This window comes from Bombus pascuorum, chromosome 8, assembly GCF_905332965.1.
Source record: "Bombus pascuorum chromosome 8, iyBomPasc1.1, whole genome shotgun sequence".
NCBI classification, from domain to species: Eukaryota; Metazoa; Arthropoda; class Insecta; order Hymenoptera; family Apidae; genus Bombus; species Bombus pascuorum.
Genome location: NC_083495.1, coordinates 5,440,608 through 5,460,643, shown reverse-complemented (window position 1 = coordinate 5,460,643; position 20,036 = coordinate 5,440,608). Strand labels below are relative to the sequence as shown.

General features: G+C 44.2%; 1 protein-coding gene across 4 annotated transcripts in view; it reads right to left on the bottom strand.

Moving 5' to 3' along the window:
* The window catches only part of LOC132910110 (uncharacterized), a 78,193-nt gene extending 61,082 nt beyond the window's left edge, over positions 1 to 17,111 (bottom strand). Inside the window, exons 1-2 of one of the 4 annotated variants that reach the window (XM_060965581.1) lie at positions 15,988 to 17,111; positions 14,713 to 15,176 (exon numbers count right to left, since the gene is read on the bottom strand). In XM_060965581.1, the coding sequence (XP_060821564.1) occupies positions 14,713 to 14,857 (145 nt within the window). In that variant the 5' untranslated portion in view covers positions 14,858 to 15,176; positions 15,988 to 17,111. The remainder of the gene's footprint in view (positions 1 to 14,712; positions 15,177 to 15,987) is intronic. The other 3 variants (XM_060965582.1, XM_060965585.1, XM_060965583.1) reach the window with 3 other exon arrangements.
* Positions 17,112 to 20,036: the final 2,925 nt, after the last annotated feature.

Below are 20,036 nucleotides of genomic sequence, written 5' to 3'. Positions count from 1 at the left end.
ATCGTAAGTTTACGTTGAACGCGGACATGGATATTATGCTCGTGTACACTTTACGTTGTCCGCAGGAAAAGGAATGCAGAACGGCTCTGTGTCGTCAAGATTTTCTACTTGAAACGAAGGAATAGCATACCCAGGAAATATCATCGTTCTAAATGTAATAAAATTGGACGAATCTCAGTTACAGTATCCATCCAGCCCCATTATTCTTCTGACAAGTTACACGTGTTTCAATTTTATTTCATCTTTTCTCGTATGATTCTTCTGTTCTTTCCTTTTTTCTTTCTTTTTTTTCTTTTTTTTTTTTTTTTTTTTGATGATGAACGATATCGTTGAAAAATTTGCTATTCTTAAGGTGGAAGAATGAAAATTTCCCATGTTCCTTCTTCGTCTACAAATTTCCATCATCCTTGGTAGAAAATCACATGCATGAATTACGTGGAAGCGTAAGAAATAGAGTTGAACGAGGAAGGCATGGCGCCAAACGAACGACCGGCGAACGTTTCACGGTACGCCGCATGCGGACTATGAAAATTTAATTACGTGCTGCGCGTAATAACGATTCGTCGTTCGTGGACCAGTAAACGTTGGCTAGGACGTTTTTGTTCGACCCTTTTATCGGCGGATCATAAATTCCCGCGAACGGAGTACGGCGCGTTCGACTGAAAGCGCAGAGAAAGTGTCGACCCGATCAATAAGTACGTACAGCCACGAATTTGCCTGACGTATGACTATAGATCGTTATGTTAATGGGCACTGTTTCCCGGCCATGGTCCAGAGATCATTACGTATTAAAATACCAGCAAAAGTTCAATAGCCAATTGACCACATCCGAGGTGTAACAATGTTATATAATTCTCATAGAAGCTGTCGATTGAGAACAGTAGCGCGCTGTTATCATTTATAACTTATGAAGAGAATGATTTTCGAGCCGGCTTAATTACAATTTCCAGGCCACTTTTTATTCCAAGCCAAGGTAACGCGTATAGATACAAAACGATAGTCAGATTTTGGTCACATCTGGTTACAGTTGGACTATATAATCACAAAGTAGCTTTTTGTCTGAAATGTAGGAAGCCATTTAAAGACCGTAGTTGTTCGTCTTGTATTTCCTTGTCCATATTTACAAAACTCCCTAGAATTGGCCGTAAAGCGAGAAACTTGGTACTTCTTCGTGGATCAGATTAGTATGGACGCGTAATTTCTTGAACATTTGGGCGAAACCAAGCAAACTTTGGATCCACTTGGGTTACACGGATTCAGCTATTCGAATCCACAGACTTTCTCGAACTTCGTCAACATCGATGTTGTTATCCGGTGGAATAGTCATTGCTTAATAAACCATGTTCTCAACAGCGGGCTTAATTAGCCTCAAAGCCACAGGAATTCGCTGAAGCTCGGTGCATCGACAAAGAGAGATTTGCGTAACATTATTTTAAGTGGTAGCTACACTGATGGCAGAATTCTCTTGCAACGGACTCGACTGTTTGCAACGGTTTTTCAGCGTAATATTTGCGGTTACTGGTATTAGCTGTTTGCGGTTATCAGAAAATAACGAGCACTCATTCTTTCACCAATTTGTTTAATCATCGACGAAATTGGACCGATCTGTATGTCCACGAACATCATTAATTTGCGTCAAAAGGAAAGAAAATAGTTTATTAACATATCTCGTATCCGTTCGCAGAAAGTTTTTACAATTTATTCAGAGCTGCAACTTTTTCCTAACCGCGGCGGTATACCTATTCGGATTATCTCTTCGTTCTCGTTTTTCCCCATTTCGTTCTCCCAATATTTTCGTTCGCCGTAGTCAGTTTTTCTTCTGTAGTTTGAGTTCTTTTTTCTCTTCGGTTACTCGTTCTCTACCTTGGATAAATTCAGCTCGTATACATACAACGTGAATGGCCAGAACCGTCAAAACTTTGCATTGACAAACGAGCCAGGACGAAACGACACACCGCGAAATGTTTCCCAATGGTAATGGACCAAGTTCTCGCCGAACCCGATTTTCGCCTTCCGCTCGTTATACCTGCGCTGTCCATCCGCGAAGATGAATTTCGCTTTTGACAATGTGGGTAAACGCTGGAAGGTATGACCAATCGAAACTCGATTCGTGTTAACTGCGGCGTTTTTCAAACGTTTTACACGACAGAGTTGTAGTTTTCGATGGCTTATATATGTGTCGCGCAACGCGGAAGCCCTTAAAGTATAAAAGAAAGGAGAAGCTATTCGAGAAGAGCTAAACATACTTCTTTTCCCAACTTTCGTCTCGGGAGATAAAGAAGTAAATAAGAAATGTAGTAGTAAACGACATTCTACATCAAAGAATTCCAGCTTCGTCTGGCAAGAAAGTGCAGTAGCCCGTCAAAAGCACTCGACTTCCGTAGACTAGAGACTTTAGTTCCTTTAGCTCTAATGCCGTGACATCAATCGCGAACTTATTACTTTAGCAACGATTTAATTAGAAAACTCCTTTGGCTGTTAACGAGGCTTATAGTTGGAAACTATAGATTAGCCCACAGTTGAAATTGTCAACAGATTTTTTATGAGATACCTGGCAACTGTATCTTAGGGATACGGTGGATTCGGTCTGCTAACCACACGGTCTGGTTCGAATATTTTTCTCTTTGTTCGCCGCGGTTTCCTTCTCGCGCTTCCGTACTGCTCTTCCGCTATTTCCCTTGGCCGTTTCTCTTATTATCCTGCAGCCCATGCTCCAGTTCCCCGCTTAACTTCAACATTCGCCTTTTCTTCCCGAGAATTATGTTGGCGCAAATGTTTGCCCTGGCCCCGGCTCGAGACGTACATATCGTCTCGTAGCCGGGATTCGAAATTTGTCAGCGAATCGTCTTTCTCTTGCCGGCGTTGCCGAGCCCGCTAGCTAAGAAACCGGAAATAGAACGGAGTTTCACGGCAACGTGATTTAACGAATTCACCGTAGTCCGTCGGTTTTTCCACGAGAAATCTAGCGTCGGATAAACAAATTCAGATTTAGAGCTCACTGCCAGAGACTGATTACGTTGTCTCCTTGTTACGTTTGCTCTCTGCGTTTTCCTCTCTCCTTATTTTTCTTTTTCACTTTTCTCACAATGTTTGCGTGCACGTGTACGTACGTTTTCCTACCGAAATACAGACGATGTTTTAGCTTCATTCTGAGACAATATGATAGTCGTGAAAGAAGAATCTATGGCTTGTATATAGGTATACGGCATAGCGTTGTTTCGAATAGGCATTTAGTTAGCGGCAGGGAAGTCCTCTCTTCGTTGAACTTCGCGTTAACTTTCCGTTCGCAACGAAGGGCCGCAGCGTAAAATGAGGGCACGATGCGACGGTTTATTCGCTCGAACGGAAAACGAGATACCAGGCGTAGACGGATGAAAGAGAGAAAAGGGATTGTGCGCAGCCAGCAAATCGGACGACGCTCAGTGTAATTTACATGGCTCACGATCGACCGACGTTCGCTTTTGTACCTTTAGAAAACTTCACGACCTTTGCCTCGTTTCGCCGAGACCCATAGATTATCGAAGATAAAGCGACTTTATTTACTTTCCAATTTCCATTTGGTATTTATCCCCCTTTTTTTTCCAATTACAATCAGAGAAAGAGAGCAATTGAAATCTTTTCCACGTTATTTCCCCGCGGCGCCATACTAATTTTCGTTCGAGCTGCCGGACAATCGAGGAGCGACGAAGATTGAATTCGAGTCTCCGGATTTCCACGAAGACGCAGCTGGACGTGCCAGCTATTTCTATGCAAATACGATCGATTTGGCGCGAGTGATAGACGGTCTCTAGCCGCCGTCCCTATCTCAGTCCCCTTAGACTTTGGAAGAAAAAAAAAAGAGAAGAATAAGATATTCAATGTAAACGTCCGTTCCAATCGCTGGAACATTATCGCGATATTTGGTTATTCTTCTTTACGTGGAGACATACGAGTCGGAATCGTTTGGAATCGGCTGCCAAAAATTTCGTGAAATTAGGTCAATTCGAGGGGAGCTCGCGCAGCACCGACCTCACATGTATTAACAAAACTCACATCCTGTAACCTTCGTCTCTCGTTGTACCGCGTGAGCACAGTGCCTGTGAATGTAGGTTGATGTATTAATATCATTAATTCGCGTACGAGCTGTTTCGGCGTGTGTATGCCCGCCACTGCTCGTGGCCAAATCACGAGCCCTTCGGCCGCGTTCGTCTCGAGAGCACACGGGACGCGTGGTGTATTTTAAGACGGTTCAATTTTGCCGAGGGCGCTTCGCGATCCGTTGAACGTGGAGATCGAGCAACACGAGATGCCGGTTACTCCGTAATTATGCTCTGTCGACTCTGCCCGTGTATGAAAAGCTCATGAAGAAGGGTGGAAATAGGGTCGAATTCCATTAAAGCCTTCTATCAAGCGTGTACCTTTTGTTCATTAAGACAGAGGTAATATTCTGACTGTACGTACGTCCGATTGGTTCATCGAAATGTAATTAAGGGACAGGTTTAATCCCTTGTGACAATTACCCTAGGGTTTCTGGCAGCACGAAGCAAGCAAGAGATTAGCGGTGCTCGTCTAGATCCCACGGTATGTGCCGTCGAGTTGCCCGAGAATTCCAGTTTATGGCGTTGTACTCTGTTCTCTCAGATATTCAGGTTAATTTCGGGATGACAGGATTAAGATTTTTCCCCGTCTTATTGTTACTAAGCTACCTGGAAGGAAACGTCCATGCGAATCTCGTTGAGTTGGAAATGGTCGATACAACGGGGAAATGTTCTTTATATCTTATGCACGTGTACATACATTCGGTGTCTAACGATATCGTATCGCTTTTATCGAACGTTCGTTTTTATCGCGTTGAGTCAAGTAGTAGACAACAAAAATGAACGGCTCGTATCGGTACCTTCGAAATGTTTTATGGCTTTTAGAGGGTATTATCTGGCTTTTTCGCGAATCCAGCATACACCAGCGCGTTGATAGAAACAATTCAGACAGTAACGTTGTATCAAAAGAATCTCGATTCATTTACGATCGGGCCATTTGCGCCGTCCGGCGTCCGCAGGAATGTAATAATGCAGTTATTCCCGATAATCGATGAAACCCTTACGTTGCTTTCAATCCAGCGAACAAATAATCGCTACCGTCGAATCGAGAAACGGAAGTACTATGCACGGGAATTTCAATGGCCGTCGAATAATATAGATACTCGATATAGAAATGGAATTTTTATCAACTTACGATACCGTACCGATTTCACAGAGTGCGAAATTCGAAATTTTTCCATCCATAAATACGTTTGCTATCTTAAGTTGCATTCGGAATAGCGCAACGAACTCCATTAATCCTGGAAAGAATTGCATTTCCCGAGACCCCGAGTGATTGCCAAACGTTCGGAAATAACGAGTAATCCATAACGAGCGAGGGCACAAAATAATTCGATAACGTTTAGCCAACGAAGCAATGAACATTTCACGAAGCAATGGAAGGCAATTCCACGCGGCAATATCAGATCCATGAAAACGGTGTTTCGTTAGTGACGCTAACCGACAGGAACGAAAATCGCTCGATCCCACGATCAGTTGGCTAGCTGAAAGACAATCGTTACTGGCGAGAGCCAGAAAAAGGCCAATAATACGTTGCCTCTGAACGTTGTTTCGAGAGAAACGAATCGCTTTATTTAAACGCAGAGGGAAACGGTTCGGCGATTTTTTCCGCGTGCTGTGCTTTATACGCGAATTATGCGTTTCCTTGCTATCTCGGTGCCACGATCAGATACCGAGAAAACATTCAACGACTGTAAATGTCTGAAAGCGAGAGAAAACATTTGGAAAAGTTGAACGAAATTTCATCGAGTTCGGTGAATTGCTAAATAACACGACGCTCGATTCCATTGGTTTCGAGGATCGTGGGAGGTGTCTCAAACCACTAGAACTTTTAAACCGTTCTCGAGTTTCACGAAAATATTTTCCATGGAGGAGCAGCGTCCATGACTACACCCGATGGTACGCTACGTTGGAAGCTCGTTCGTGCGTAGCAACAATAAAACGGGAACAGAAGTTCTCACCGAGTGATTTCGAGTCCGCCACTCTAACCGGAAGCTTCCGGCCGGAAGTGGACTGCTGCGTCGCCGGAAACGTCCTCGTTGCCCGATATTTTCCACCGATTTCACCGATATCCTCTGTGTATCTTAATAAATTTTATCGTTCTTCCATAGTTTCGATAACTCCGACGGTAACGTTGCTTTTTCTTTTCAATTTACAGGCCGCACATTTTTCGCACTGTACGAAACAACGAACAGCGATGTTTTATATCTTATTGTTAGTTTTATGATTATACTATACTATTCGAATTTTTATGATCGTAAATTAATAACAAGTATCCAACTGACTCGAAGAAAGCTTGATCCATTGACGATTTTTCATGATTGCAAAACGATGTAGAACCAACTTGGAAGGTGTTTTCGAGCGACCCATTTTTCACTATAGCTGCTCGCGAGAAAATCCATTTTCGGTACTCTGATAGAGCCGTCTCGAGAGCCGCAAAGGCCGCGACTGGGTTCGTGTCCCCTATTTCTTTGAAATAACCCGACAGCCAGCGCATTTAAACACTCCTCGAGGTTCGTTTATACGCTTCAAATAGTCTCTAGACCTGTAAGTACCGTCGTCCACTTGTTTCAGACTTCCTTGCCCTCGGATCAGTCTTTTCTCGCCCGCATCCCCTTTCGCTCGATCATCGTTCTTCCACGAGCTTATCGTGCGTAATCGTTCGATCGTTTCCCAACTTGGCAAACACATTACCGCGTGATTTGTATCGAGCTACTTACGAAAAGTTATAAGTTATTCCTCGCATTTCATCGTTTTTATGGCAAGATTATTATACTCTCTGTCTTGAGACTTCTGTAACCTCGAAGTGAAAAAGTTTTTTTGTCATATTTTTACCTAACAGAGATAATGAACAGAACACGTCGCGAATAGCAAGAAAAACCTAATTTTATTTATTTATTTATGTATTTGTATTTGCTGATAGAACGTAAAGAAAAGATTAATGTAGAGGACAGAAAATACAGTAATAAATACAAATATACAGAAAAAAGCATATATATAAGCAGTAATGATAGAAAAACAAAGTATAAAAGAATAAAGAATAAGATGTAATATAATATTGCCATATAAAATGCTGGACAGAATGTCTTAAGGATACTATAGATTAACCAAAGGTATCGATATTCAGATTGACCATTCGATTTATGGAATTATATTAGGTTGTCTGAAAAATGTCTTTCTTTTGCAAACATGTCTTTTACAGCAGTGGACTTTCATGCTGTTCAGGTTATTCGATGTATGTGAATACAAAGGAACGCGTGGATAAATTGTAAGGTAGAAAATATATTTTAATACTGAAGTGTAAATACAAATCGGACTATAATTGAACTGATCCAGATCCGCACGCTAACAGTGTTACCCTATGATTGAAAGCCCTGAAGCCATCGTCGCCTGTCTACAGTTTATGGTCTGCCTTTGACGCAGTCTTTTGTCTATACGCTGTCGATGGCTTCAGTGCTTGAGAAAACTCAAAGACTAGATGTAGAGTTTTCTTAGATGTGGTGACCACTTCAACACATACAAATGTGAAACCAAGTCTGTTAAATTTTTTTTTATTTGCGTTTATTTTACAATCAATTCTAGTTAGAGAATTTTGAGTAAATTTATCTGCGCGGTACTATGACATGATTAATAAGTGTTTATAGTATGTTTGATTCTATTTGAATCTAGTGCTTAGGTCTAAGGTGTAATGTCTTCTTAGCCTGCGGATCTGTTCCAACGTGTCGAGTAGTTGAGTAATTAGAGGGTTTTGGTGGTTGTTAACTCTCGTGCTATGTCTATTGCTGAATTTGGATAATTCTTCTTTGACTGTGGGTATCTTGAGGTCATGATGTATTGTTTCGTTGGTGACGTACCAAGGTGCATCTATTAAGGATCTTAAGGTTTTCGATTGGAATCGTTGAAGAATTTCTATGTTGAAATTACTTGCTGTTCCCCATAGTCGGATTCCATAGGTCCAAACAAGTTTTAATATGGCTTTGTATAGTGTAATTTTACTTTGTGTGCTTAAGAAGTCTGTAAAATGTCGCGGTGTTTATCTCAACAGAACAAAATGGATCGTACGTAATTCGACAAAATAATATAAAACAAAAAACGTTGTGCGTATGTTATTTCCTCATAAAACGAAAGAAATTTTTCAGACAACCTAATGGTATCGATGCAATGTGCGATGCTGCTCAGTGTAACGACAGATAACTTCTTCAACCTCTTAACCGCAGTTAACCGCACATTGAGAGAGAGCAGATGAATGATATCCGCAATAGTCAGCAATATCTTTAGCTATTTCACTGGCAAAGATATAAAATATTATCCTATCATTGTCAGGAGATTTAAATTATTAAAGATAAGTACCATCATAGTTGTAAAACCCAAACGGTATCGGATACCCACTATATCCTGCAGCAAGTATTTTCCTGGATAAGCATCGGTATTTCCGCCTTCTGTATTAAATTGCATTGTTGTTTCAAGAGACAAACGATTAATACTCTGGTCTCGTCGTTCGGTATCGTTCAGTGATCCGTTCGACCGCTCGTAAGACACCCTCGACCTTAAGCCTCGGGGAGATAGTCGCGTGCTTTGAACCCTTGGACCCTTTTCGGGCATTGTAAATGCATAATTGCGATCGGCAATGGGAGAAAGCAGCAGCTCCATAGGATTCAACGGTGCCGTGCTTATTGCCCATGTTGGGAAGAGAAAATCGAGTGGAAACGACGCGTTCCTACGGGCTTGCGCGAAATCCAATTTCACTGATGAACGCTTCCGCGTGCAATTAATCGAAGTCTTCATTGATACCGGCGAGACTGCAAATTTAATTAAGCGAATTTCTACGGTTACGTTCCGAATTGCGTGCTTCTTTCGAAAGATTCGTGTTAAGCTCTGCGTTCCGATGCCGCATTATACGCTGCGTTGCCGATTTATTCGCACTCACACCAAAATCTATCATTATCGAATTTTACCCGAACAGACGAACGTTCGCGCGTGATCAATTGGCGCTTATTTTCGAGTGGCGCTAATCGACTTGCCCCTTCCACGTCGCCGTTTACGTTATAAACTAAACAGTCTCGAGTTCCTGCAATCCTTTTGCGATTCGATCATGAGTTCAAATCTGTCGTGCTCTAGATTCTGTACATCCTGCGTCGTGCTTCAACTCGATGTGGCAATAACATCGTTTACTGATTCTTTAAATCGCTGCTGGTTTTTGTACGACCGATATAACCTATCTTACTCTCGAGCCAAGCGATAGAAGCTTTTTTCGTGGATTGAAACGATAACTCGTGGAACAAACAGACGGGATACCTATTAATTATTAGAATTTTATCTATCGTCGACGCTGCAGTTCCGCTGCACCCGGATCCCCATTCGGAAATATAGACGCTCGATAATATTTCCACGCTAAAATTGGTCCGCCTCTTTGCCTCTGAATTTCGGATATTCATTCCTTTATTCCATTGTCGAGGACTGTTCGCGCAACCAAAGAATGGATTAACGGATCTCATATACTTGAGAACTATAACTGGGACCTCTGTTGCGTTTGAGCACGATCTTGGTCACTCCTCGTCACGTTCTCTGCACTACGGTCGACTGTTTGCGCACCATCTCCACCATGCTTGATGGTAAACAGTTTTACACCTCGGTTTGCGAATGGTTGAGCTACGCGTGAGCGTGGCGCTCTGGATTTCGTTGCAGTATCGACGAAACATCGACTATATTGCCGTATATCGTTGGTTCGTGTAACCGACCCTCGAATTCTCCATCTCGTATCAAGCGCTGTCACAATTTATATGTTGCTTTCTAAAATATTATTCCGCAGCGGAACCTGCCAGTAAACACGTTTATTCCTGGACAACGTGGAACCTATTGATCCATCGAATCATCCATATACGAATTTCAATTTGATATACTAAATTCCAGTCGCGGAAACTCGCGATCCAGTATCTTGCCTGCAACGTCATGGCTCGCGGCGCCACGCCGTAATATTTATTACCAATTAGAGCTGCAAATTGTCCGTGCGATATATTGACTTTAATAAACCTCGACGTCGGCCAAGGGAGCAACTCCTACGCCGCGCTTGGCTCTCAGGGTTTTAACCCGGTCGACGCTGATAGCCGAGTTTATCAAGCTTTTCCTCCGGCTGATATTAAATTTGCGAACTCGATGATCGCTGCGCACACACCCCAACTCCCGTGCCCACATAATTCCCGCGATCGTGTTCGCGGGATTGCAATGATCCCGAGAAATATCGTTCACGAATCACGACTCGTTCCCCGTCATCTTCTTTCATAAATCCTCAAAACCGAGAACTGACCTGGTGCGCCGTAACGCGAAAATCTCTCCTACAAAGTTTTTATATTATTTTTTCCGCAGGTGGAAGTTCGTCAGGCCGCAACATCCCTTTATTCTATCGTGTTACACGGTCTCGTCATAAATGCGTTATTGCGATGACGAGGGATAAGTTGGCGCCGCATAGCCCCTTTGTACGCCGAGATTCGCCTTTCTTCCTTTATTGAAATGCTTAATGTCGCTAGCAGCGTTCAACCACGATGACAACGTCGACGTCGACATCAGGTGTCACGGGGAAAAATGCGACCGCGCCGGGACGCCCGAGGAGCTGAATAATTGCGAGCGCACGAAATCGACGCCGCGAGGGACGTTGACGGTGAATGGGCGCTGGTATCTTTAGCTTCGGTGAATGTGGAAATTTCACGTGCTCAAGTTGCCGAGGTATATATAATACAACTGGGGAACTCGCTGAAATCACGGTGCATACAGTCCATTTAGAGGTGAAACTGGTTAAATGTAGCCGCTTAATCTCGAGCAAGGATTTTCCATAATATTCGATTTCGGCCTGTCAGGTGTTCGATCTAGTTCAGCTATCCTTCACAGCGAATCGAGTACTTGAACATAGTCATTTGCTCGTAGAATAGCCTTTCAAGAGCCGGCCAATAGAAAACAAAGCACTCCTCTTTCAATATCTATTCCTTTGAACCTTCAATTCGGTTATCAACTGTATTCGCTCGAATCCTAGCTTCAATTTTGCATCGAGTTTACGAGCTCGTTCAGCATCGAATAACGAATGAAAGAAATCCCTGAAATGTCCGGGTAATCCTCGATAGAAAGATCGACGAGCAGCGAAATGGAGCAGCGGAGTAGCAGGGGATAAAATGTCGTCTTTTGAAAGATGAAACGTTGGAGATAAAGCGCGCATGCAGCTGCGTGTTGTCTTCAAACAGGATCGAACGTTTGCCTGGCTTCCGAGGAGCTAGGGAAACAAAGAGGAACGTGGTCCGTCCCCGAGATGGAAATGTCGAGCAGTAACGAAGCTGCAAGCCGATAATGTGCTTACTCGGAACCAGCGAAAAGAGGATTTTAAAGGTGTTTGTGTGAAAAGCGCCTAGAAAGATAGGCAGACATGCAAGAAGACAGATGACAAATGGAAATCGTAAAACTCCATCGTCCAGTGCAAATAGCGAAGATCGAAACGAAAACTCGACCGTTGCTGGAAAATTATTAGAGGATTCACCGAGCGCAAATTGATTTAGCGCTACAACGGAGGACGTTGTAGCATCGGTAATTCGATTAATTATTGAAATTCCGAAGTGTCCTGCAAAGACAACAGTCGCTGTCTTTCGGAGAACGGTAATTACTCTGAGATAACATCTCGATGAAATCGGTCGTCCGCTTTTATCCCTTTCGAGTATTCTCCGACTGATAGAACGTACGTTTTCGATGACGTACAATTCGTCAAAAGATCGGTGGAAGGTTTCGATATTGAAATCATGATTGGCTGCTCCGTATGCCGTGACTCACGCTTTTCTATGGAAATTTATGAGTCGGCACGAACATCGGATCGACGGAGCGTAATAATCAATCAAACATAATTCGTAATGAAAAATGTGCCGAGCATCTCGTTCTCGTTATTCGACAAGCGATTCGTCGTTCTCACACCTTCGTTCGTGAACCTATGAGAAGCACGTAATCCGCGAATGAATGAAATCCGATTACCATGCCTGTCGGTAGCTACGTTTGTCGTTCCTTTGTGAATCGCTGATTCGATTAGCCACGTGCCAGCCGATATTCAAGCGTATCGACGTGTAACACGTATGTGGTTATAAATCTATCGGCATTGTTTAGACTACGTTTAGACGAACGCGATCAAAGATTAACCGTTTGACCGGTTTCAATCGGGTCACGGTGTAAGAAGAGCCAAGTACAGTGTTAAAGCAAACTTGGTGAAACGGACGCAAATTAGAGCGTACGCAAATAAGCGGAGCTGATTTATCGTAACGACGGACAAGTTTGGCCGCCACGAAGGGTGTTTTCGACGATCCCCTTGAGCGATGCGTTCTCTGTCGTGCATTGTTCGAGACAGACTCCGGCAAAACTGCTGCCGCAGCACGACAAAACTTGTCCTCGTTCGTCGACATCGTTCATCCTTCCGGACGAGGAAAGCGCCTCGTCGTTTCCCGAACGATGTCACGCGTCGTGGACGCGAATTCCCTACTGTAAAGTGACAACGAATGATGTCGCGATGCCGAACAAAAGAGAAACGGATCCGATATAACGTCGCTCAAGTGATAAAAAGGCAATCGAGTCGGTTGGCTCGCGAGAAGCGATGCAGCTGCGCTCTTTGAACCAACTACCTCCCTCTGCAATAGGAACAGTTTTGTTTCACGGATCGATGTGCCTTTCCTTTGACGCAGCTTAGACGGAACTTATCTAAACGGTGCAGACTTCTTGGCAGCGAGACTGATATTTCTACGTTGGAACATTGCTCTCGCTATGTCTTTCTCGTTTGATGCGTAAATGGCTACGAATAAGTCGACGTTACGCGCGATATTCATTGTACCATTCTATGATCACTGAAGAGCGTAACGGCCAAAGTGACGATCGCGCGTTCCGCAAGATGTGGTTGTTTCTATTTAAATTGTAATGTATTTAAGGTAAAAACCCATTAGATCATACAATGCTATATTACACATTGTAAGTTGTAATTCAATTATGAATTGAGATGAGACGCAGTAAAAGGTTTCAACTGCTCCGGAAATTTAAGGAAATACATCGATGGAGGTGGATATGCATTGTTAATATTTAACGTGCTGTAATTAAAATCAGTAACGTACTTAAACGATATATCGTGCATTGCGAGGCTACACACAAAGGAGAAATTTACGTAATGTCGTAAATTTCTAGTAGGAACAATGACAAATTCTCGTTGATTCGAGGACATTCTATAAGACTATTAAACACTTTATAAGCAAACAAGATATCGTGAGTTATTCTTCTAGGATACAATGGTGTAAGGCCACGAGTGGACATTATGGATCGATAATCATGACACGTAAAAGGGTTGAGTTCGTCATAGTTGTTCGACGATTCGTCGTATAATTTTGCAATTACCGCGGCGTGTTAAAATGTCTGTGCCTGGATCTCCAAGCTCGGCGACAGTCAGCCTCTGATCTCGTGTTTATAGTCGAGGCAAGTTTATACAGTGTATCTTCAGGCGCGGTCTTCTTCGAGGAAACTTTATTCATTTTACTTCTATCCGAATAATCCTGTTTAATTAAACGTCGCTTCTCGTTCTAGTGGGTCGGCTTCTACTGGATTAGCCATCCGACCATATCGTCCCTTCCTAGTCAAGTCGATCGAGCTCGAAATTTTCTGCCTGTCAGACAATGCGGTTCAACGCAACCAAATTAAGGTTGGAAGAGAACAAGCAACGAAATCGATATCGAACTTGGGACGAAGACGTTGAAATTCCACGCGATAATGGGCGAAAGCGAAATTTTCCCCGTGATTTTGCTTCTGCTTTAAAAATACAAGGAATCTCTTTGTCTCGGCGCGAGACAGAATCCGCGTGCCTGAAAGCTAGCGACAGTTTACACTTTGCTTCACCAAGAACAATGCAAACTGTTCTAGTTACCGTCTGGCTGAAAGCGCAATTCAACCTCCTGACACGGAACAATGTAATTGATCGCGCGAAATGTCTAGATTATGCGCGCGGCTTGACGAGCTTCCCTATTGACGGAGGAATTGATTGGCAGAGATTTTTGTTAGCGCGGTCACCGACCAGCCAATCGATAGACGCTCGAATTGACAGAAATCAGAAGCGACACAAACCCCATTGACGGACATCGCATCGATAGGGCGGACAATTAACATGATTTGACAAACTTTCCGATAGAAGTTCTCCGAGTACGATCGATAAATTAGTGTGTTAAAATTTTGTGACTGTCGACTGATCGACTAGCTGAACCTAGTTACGCGAAACTTTTGATTCCTCTAGGTCGCCGAAACGAATCGATATACACGTAATTGTATTTTGTTTCGGACGAATTCATGAAACGAAATTAACGTGAACACAGCCATGGTAACTTCTATCATTCGATTAAAGGCTTCGCTTGGAAATAGGTAGGAAATCTTTCAGAGAAACAAATAGCTGCGTAACAGGTAGCAGCGCGATATTCACCGTGCCCAGTCTCGAGACTCGAGCGAGCCGAGACGGATGAGAACGATCGGACATAACGATCGGGTGGTCGAAGCTATATTTTGGAGGAATGCGGGACGGAAGACGATTCGGCCAACTTGACCGCCGCCTAAATATATAATAGAATATAGACAGCGAGCATGTTTCACTCACCGAGTACGAGCAGCAGTAGAACTTGTTGCGGGAGCTGAGCCACCATTGTGGGCTCCTCCTCTCGCGCATTTATGACTTGAAATCGGCCGATTCCGCCGTGCACCGTTTCTACTCTCACGATCACAGCCACCCCTTGCAACAACATTCATTTAACGTTCCTCCCAGCTTCCACGGATCCGTTGTTGCTACACGATCTCGCTCGATGATCTTCGTCGATACACACGCGATCCACGATCACAGACACTAACAAACAACCCTTTGTTTTTCACATGGATAGCCCGTGTTTCTCTTATATTTAGTGCGAGCACACACGCGAATTTTGACGCGTTCTGCGCGTTCACGGTCGCGTTCCTTGTTCGTCGCGTTTCACTCGCTCTCACTCGCGGATCACATACGTTTCTGCAATCTTGTTGCCACTCGGCTCTGGATTTCATCCGGCGCGTGACCGAATGTGGCGGCAGCGGCTGCAATATCAGTGACCGATTCAGCGTGCAAATTGGCGACGAGCTGTGCTTGATCGCGTGGATTTGCCGGAGTTAGAACTCCGCGAATCCCCCTGGGACTATCGCGTTGAATCGACGCGGTTACATTTGCGTGCGAATCCACCATTACCTCGTTATTCGTACGTGACAAATATTTTCGATTCTCGAACGATATATATACGGCGGTAGAAGGAAGAAAACAAAGAAGAGAGAGGTGAATGATTTATCGACGAGAGTAAAAGTTGATAGACCGACGGCCTAACTTCGATAAAAGCGCATAAACAAAACGGCCAGGGTTATGCCGATAGGGGTTGTGTGGTGTGGTATTTTATGGGACGATAGGAAGGATCGAAGTATATCAGCAACGTGACTGGCGATCGAATATTCCTCATAGAGGACAGCAAAGTATCGGAGCATCCGTGTAAATTGAAAACCGATAAGCCTGTTCTTCGATAAGCCGTGAATGGATTATCTCTTTGATTCGAGTGACTTTTGAGCGTGCGTCTCTTGCTTTCGAGACAATTACTTTGAATGATTTTTACCTCGTTAACGCGTACGCCCCGTCGCCAAGCAAAATGACAAAACGTTTTCACGCGTTTTCTCTTCCATTGACAATTTTTAACATCAATGGATGGATCTTTCTATGGAATACACGAGAACATACGCGTGAAATGAAGCGCGAGCTTGTTTTCCGCGTGACACGTTGATGGAAGAGCTCGCGGCCTGTTGGACTTTTTGGTAAAATCGCGAGTTCCTATGGCTTCTGTACTTTGTCCTACGGTAAACTGTTTACCTCGGTTGTTAATCTCCTTCCCGGCGACGAAATAAAAACGCTCGTTTGGTTGCCGACACCAGCATGGAAGGAACGAGAGAGAGAGAAAGCACGCGCCCCGCTGAAAATCGCCGTGCCGGTTTTCCCGTGGATACCAGTATAAACTTCTCATTCGTTTGTTTTTCCCTTGGCAGACTGAATATGCATAGCCACGTGAACAGCCACTTCGTAAAACCGAGCAATCTCATGCCTGATTTTTTTGGCCGACTCTGAATCGTCAATCTTCGTGCAGCCAGTGGTTAAGGCATGACGAAAAAATTCCGACCGTCGAGTTAAGTAGAATTTTTTACTTGATTCAAATGAAAAATGAAAATTAATTATTTAAAATTCGCCAACTATTCCTTTCATTACCATGCGTGTCTATGAGATTCGTTTAAAAGTTTTTATACGCCAAAGAAAAAGTATTCGTCCTCTTTGAAGAAAAATTCGCGCAGTCCCGTGAGATCAAACGTTCGACGACTCGAGTCCCTCTTTAAATTATCTTATCAAACCCATCCCTCGAACCGTAGCGATCTTTCGAGGCCGTTTGGCCGCCTGCCGAGATTTTTCGTGGATATTTTTGTCGCGGCCGTGCATCGGTCTCTGCTCCGACCGAATCGTCGAACAATATGTAACAGGGAGACCCAACATTACTTCATGAAACACCCATAAAAATCAGACCCTACCCTACAACCACTCGTCCTTCTACCCAATACTTTCAACCGATTCTAGTAACGATCAAGCGCAGACTCGTCCTCATAAAAAGCTGCACTTTTAATCGAACTTTACACGATTGTGTTTCACTCGAGGAGCCGCCACCCTCTGTCTCCTCGTCGTGATCGAAATTAAGCACATAAACACACGTGACAAACAAGCAGAAAATCGCGAGGGCCGAACCGCAGAGGGTAGGAAAGAGCCACGGCAACGAGATGTCGCACGCGGAGTCTCACCGCCGACTGACTGTAGCACGGCTCCTCTTCGTTCACCCCTCCTGGCCTACTCTTCGCGCGAGCACGCGGACTAGACGCGCCGGTATGGTTCGGCGGCCTGGTCGCGAGTTCCGCGCGAACTCACGCGAACCGCTACGCAAGAACTTCTCCGTTCGACTGTCTCGACGCATCCAATTCGCGACCCGTCGAACCCTCCTGGCTCGATCCTCCACTTGCCTCTTGAATGCAGTTCTTTCTCTTTCCTCCCTTGTCCCATGGCTGCAAAGAACCTTCACGCCTTCGTATATGCAGGTGTGTAAGCGCGTGTGGTTTCGAATGACGTAGCGTAGGGTTTCAGCGAGGGGTTCCGTGGAAATTTGCGGTAGCCAGTGGGCGTAGTAATTGCGTTGCCCGTTAATTGTCGCATAATTGTTGCCGTCACGTCGCCAGGAACCGCTTCTTATTTTCCTTTGCCGCCGACATTCGGCCAGATAGCGGCGTAATCTCGTTTGCGTTTCCGCTGTGGCCAGCAACCGCGGTCCCTCCGCAGCTGCTGACCGTGAACACTTTTCTAATGTTTGCAGAGCTACCGGTAATGTTAGGGGAAAACACCGAGGAATATCGCGGAATGGAAGCTACGTGAGCTACAGGGTATAAAGGATCCTTGGTAACAATATGAAGTAACAGCTGGGACCGGTACTCGTTTCGTTGCTGACACCATGGAAAATTACTGAAAAAAAAGGATTTGTCTTGTGGCTCTGCAGATTGTACCTAATACTCCTACAAACTCTGCGAGGTAGTAATAGTTTAAAAAACTCGGAATTTTTACCTTGCTACACGGAGATCGATGTCGATAACATAAATAGACATCCAAAACTCGTACGCAAGACAGAACAAAATGAGGAAAATGTTCATTCCTAGTAGATCGAAGATGTCGTATATACGATGTCTACGGAACTGACAGAAGTTGCTCTTGGCTAAATAAACAGCGCGTGTAAAGCGTAATCGAGATCTTGCAAATATTCGTACATCGGAAACGGCGATATCAGAGATGTAAATGTTAACGAGAGGCGGGACGGCTATTTGCTGACAACGCCGACGCCTCCTTTGGGACGTTTCCTACTCGACATACCGAAAAACACCACGCTGCTGTCTTTCTTACGTGGCGCCCCATGTGTCCGGTGTGCGCTCACAATCGTGCGATCAAAGGCAAGCTTGATGCGGTAAAATGTTTCACGAAGTAATCAAACTTGCTGTTTCATCACATTCGTTTAAACACGTACGGGTACACCCGTATAACTGCTGCTGGTATTCATTTCGACAACGTGGTGGGCGGAAACTCGTTCGCGAACCAATGCGTTTCTGATGCTGGAAAATAATCAAACGAGCACCTCTGTATTACGAAGATTAACAAAATTTACCGATATATTTTGACGACGGTATGGCCAAACGAATAGTTGTCCTGAGTCGGCTGATTATTTGTGACATCGCTTTGCAAGGTTCAGAGTCTCATAAAAGTGGAGAGCGTGGGGTGTGCAGCTTTATATTTTCTCGATATCAGGCGCAAATTTGTGTATTAAGACTTGACGCAACTTTATCTCAGAATTTCCTTTATAATACAGAAGCGAACACCAGTGTACTTACTTTTCGTAGCTAATGAGGAAAGAGAGACCCATGAGGTTTAAACTGCCGCAGTTTATACTCAGGTGACCGATTCTACGAGTCATCATTATCGATAATCCAGCGATTTAAAAACACAAGGGAACACAGTTGATCCAGTAACTCTCGATTTCACTGGAACTCGGTCAGCCATTTATTCGACGGCGAACGAAGGAAGTTGGCCGGTCGGTGGGGAACAGGCCACTAATTCACTCGGTGCGATGAAATTAAAAAGAAAGAGAGGGAAACGCGGTGGTGTGAAGCGAAAGCAGCCGAGGCAGAGGAAAGTCGGCGGCTGCGGCAAAAGGGCACGGCGCAACCGGCTGATCGAGCACCCGTCACTAGCAGACGTCTAACCGACGTTTTCCAATTCGCGCGGCCATTCACCGGCCTCCGATCGACAAAAGCGCTGCCTCTTTTGCAAATTGCAAATTGCGGGTCTGAGCGAGCGCTCGCCGCTTGTTCCTCGCTGGAAAAACGCATCGTTTGACCCGTTACTGACCACCGCGATACTTTTCCTTCAATTTTCTCGAGACCTTCGTTGCAAACGCACTTTGATCTTCCAACCGTACCACTCCAACATTAACCCCCCATGTGAATTAACGTTGATCTGTTCGCTAGTCTGCTTCTGTCTAGATTTTCTCTAGCCTCTGCGAAGAATCACGGTGTATCAAGCGAAAGGTAACTGCGTTCGGGCTACGAAGCAAGTATGTGAAACGTTTGCGAACCTTCAAACACGCGGAAAACTCTTGCTGTTCGCTCTTGGACTAGGTTTTCTTGATTTTCTAACTGGTTACTCGATGGTTTTCTTGCATATCCTCCGTAAATATTGAAAACTCGGCGAAGAAAATTCTCGTATGTAAATTTATCTTCGTCCTGGATTATCCGTGCTTAGTTTGCGTTTGCTACCGTTTACGTGCCACCCAGTAGTTCTTATCGTTCATATTCAGTCAATCGTTCGAGACAACGCGTTTAGTTTCCAAGGTAACGACCAAAAGGGGAGCATTGCCAACGTATTATGAACGATGTTCTGTTCGATGCTTTTGTAAATGCAACCGTAAACGTACAAGTTTGCTTTATGGTAAATTAAGCGATCGCTCAATCGCCGGTCACTGATTCGTAATGAAACCTTTGATCACGGTTTCGGTAATTGAAACCAACTGGTGCCGGAGGTTTGGGTCGAGAAATCGTGTAAATAACAGACTTTTGCTATTCCCAATGGGAAGTAGGGGGCAAGCTCGTATCGATATTCATAAGAAAACAATATCCACCACGTTTTTCGATATTGGCTTCCGTTACGTGTTTACGTTACAAATAACTTCTTCCATGAACTTGTTTACCTCGCAGTTAAATATTTGTGTTGTTTTACAACAAACAACGCCGACGTCAATGTCAGGAAATGTTCACAATGGCAAGATACGCGTGCTTTATCTCAACCAGAAG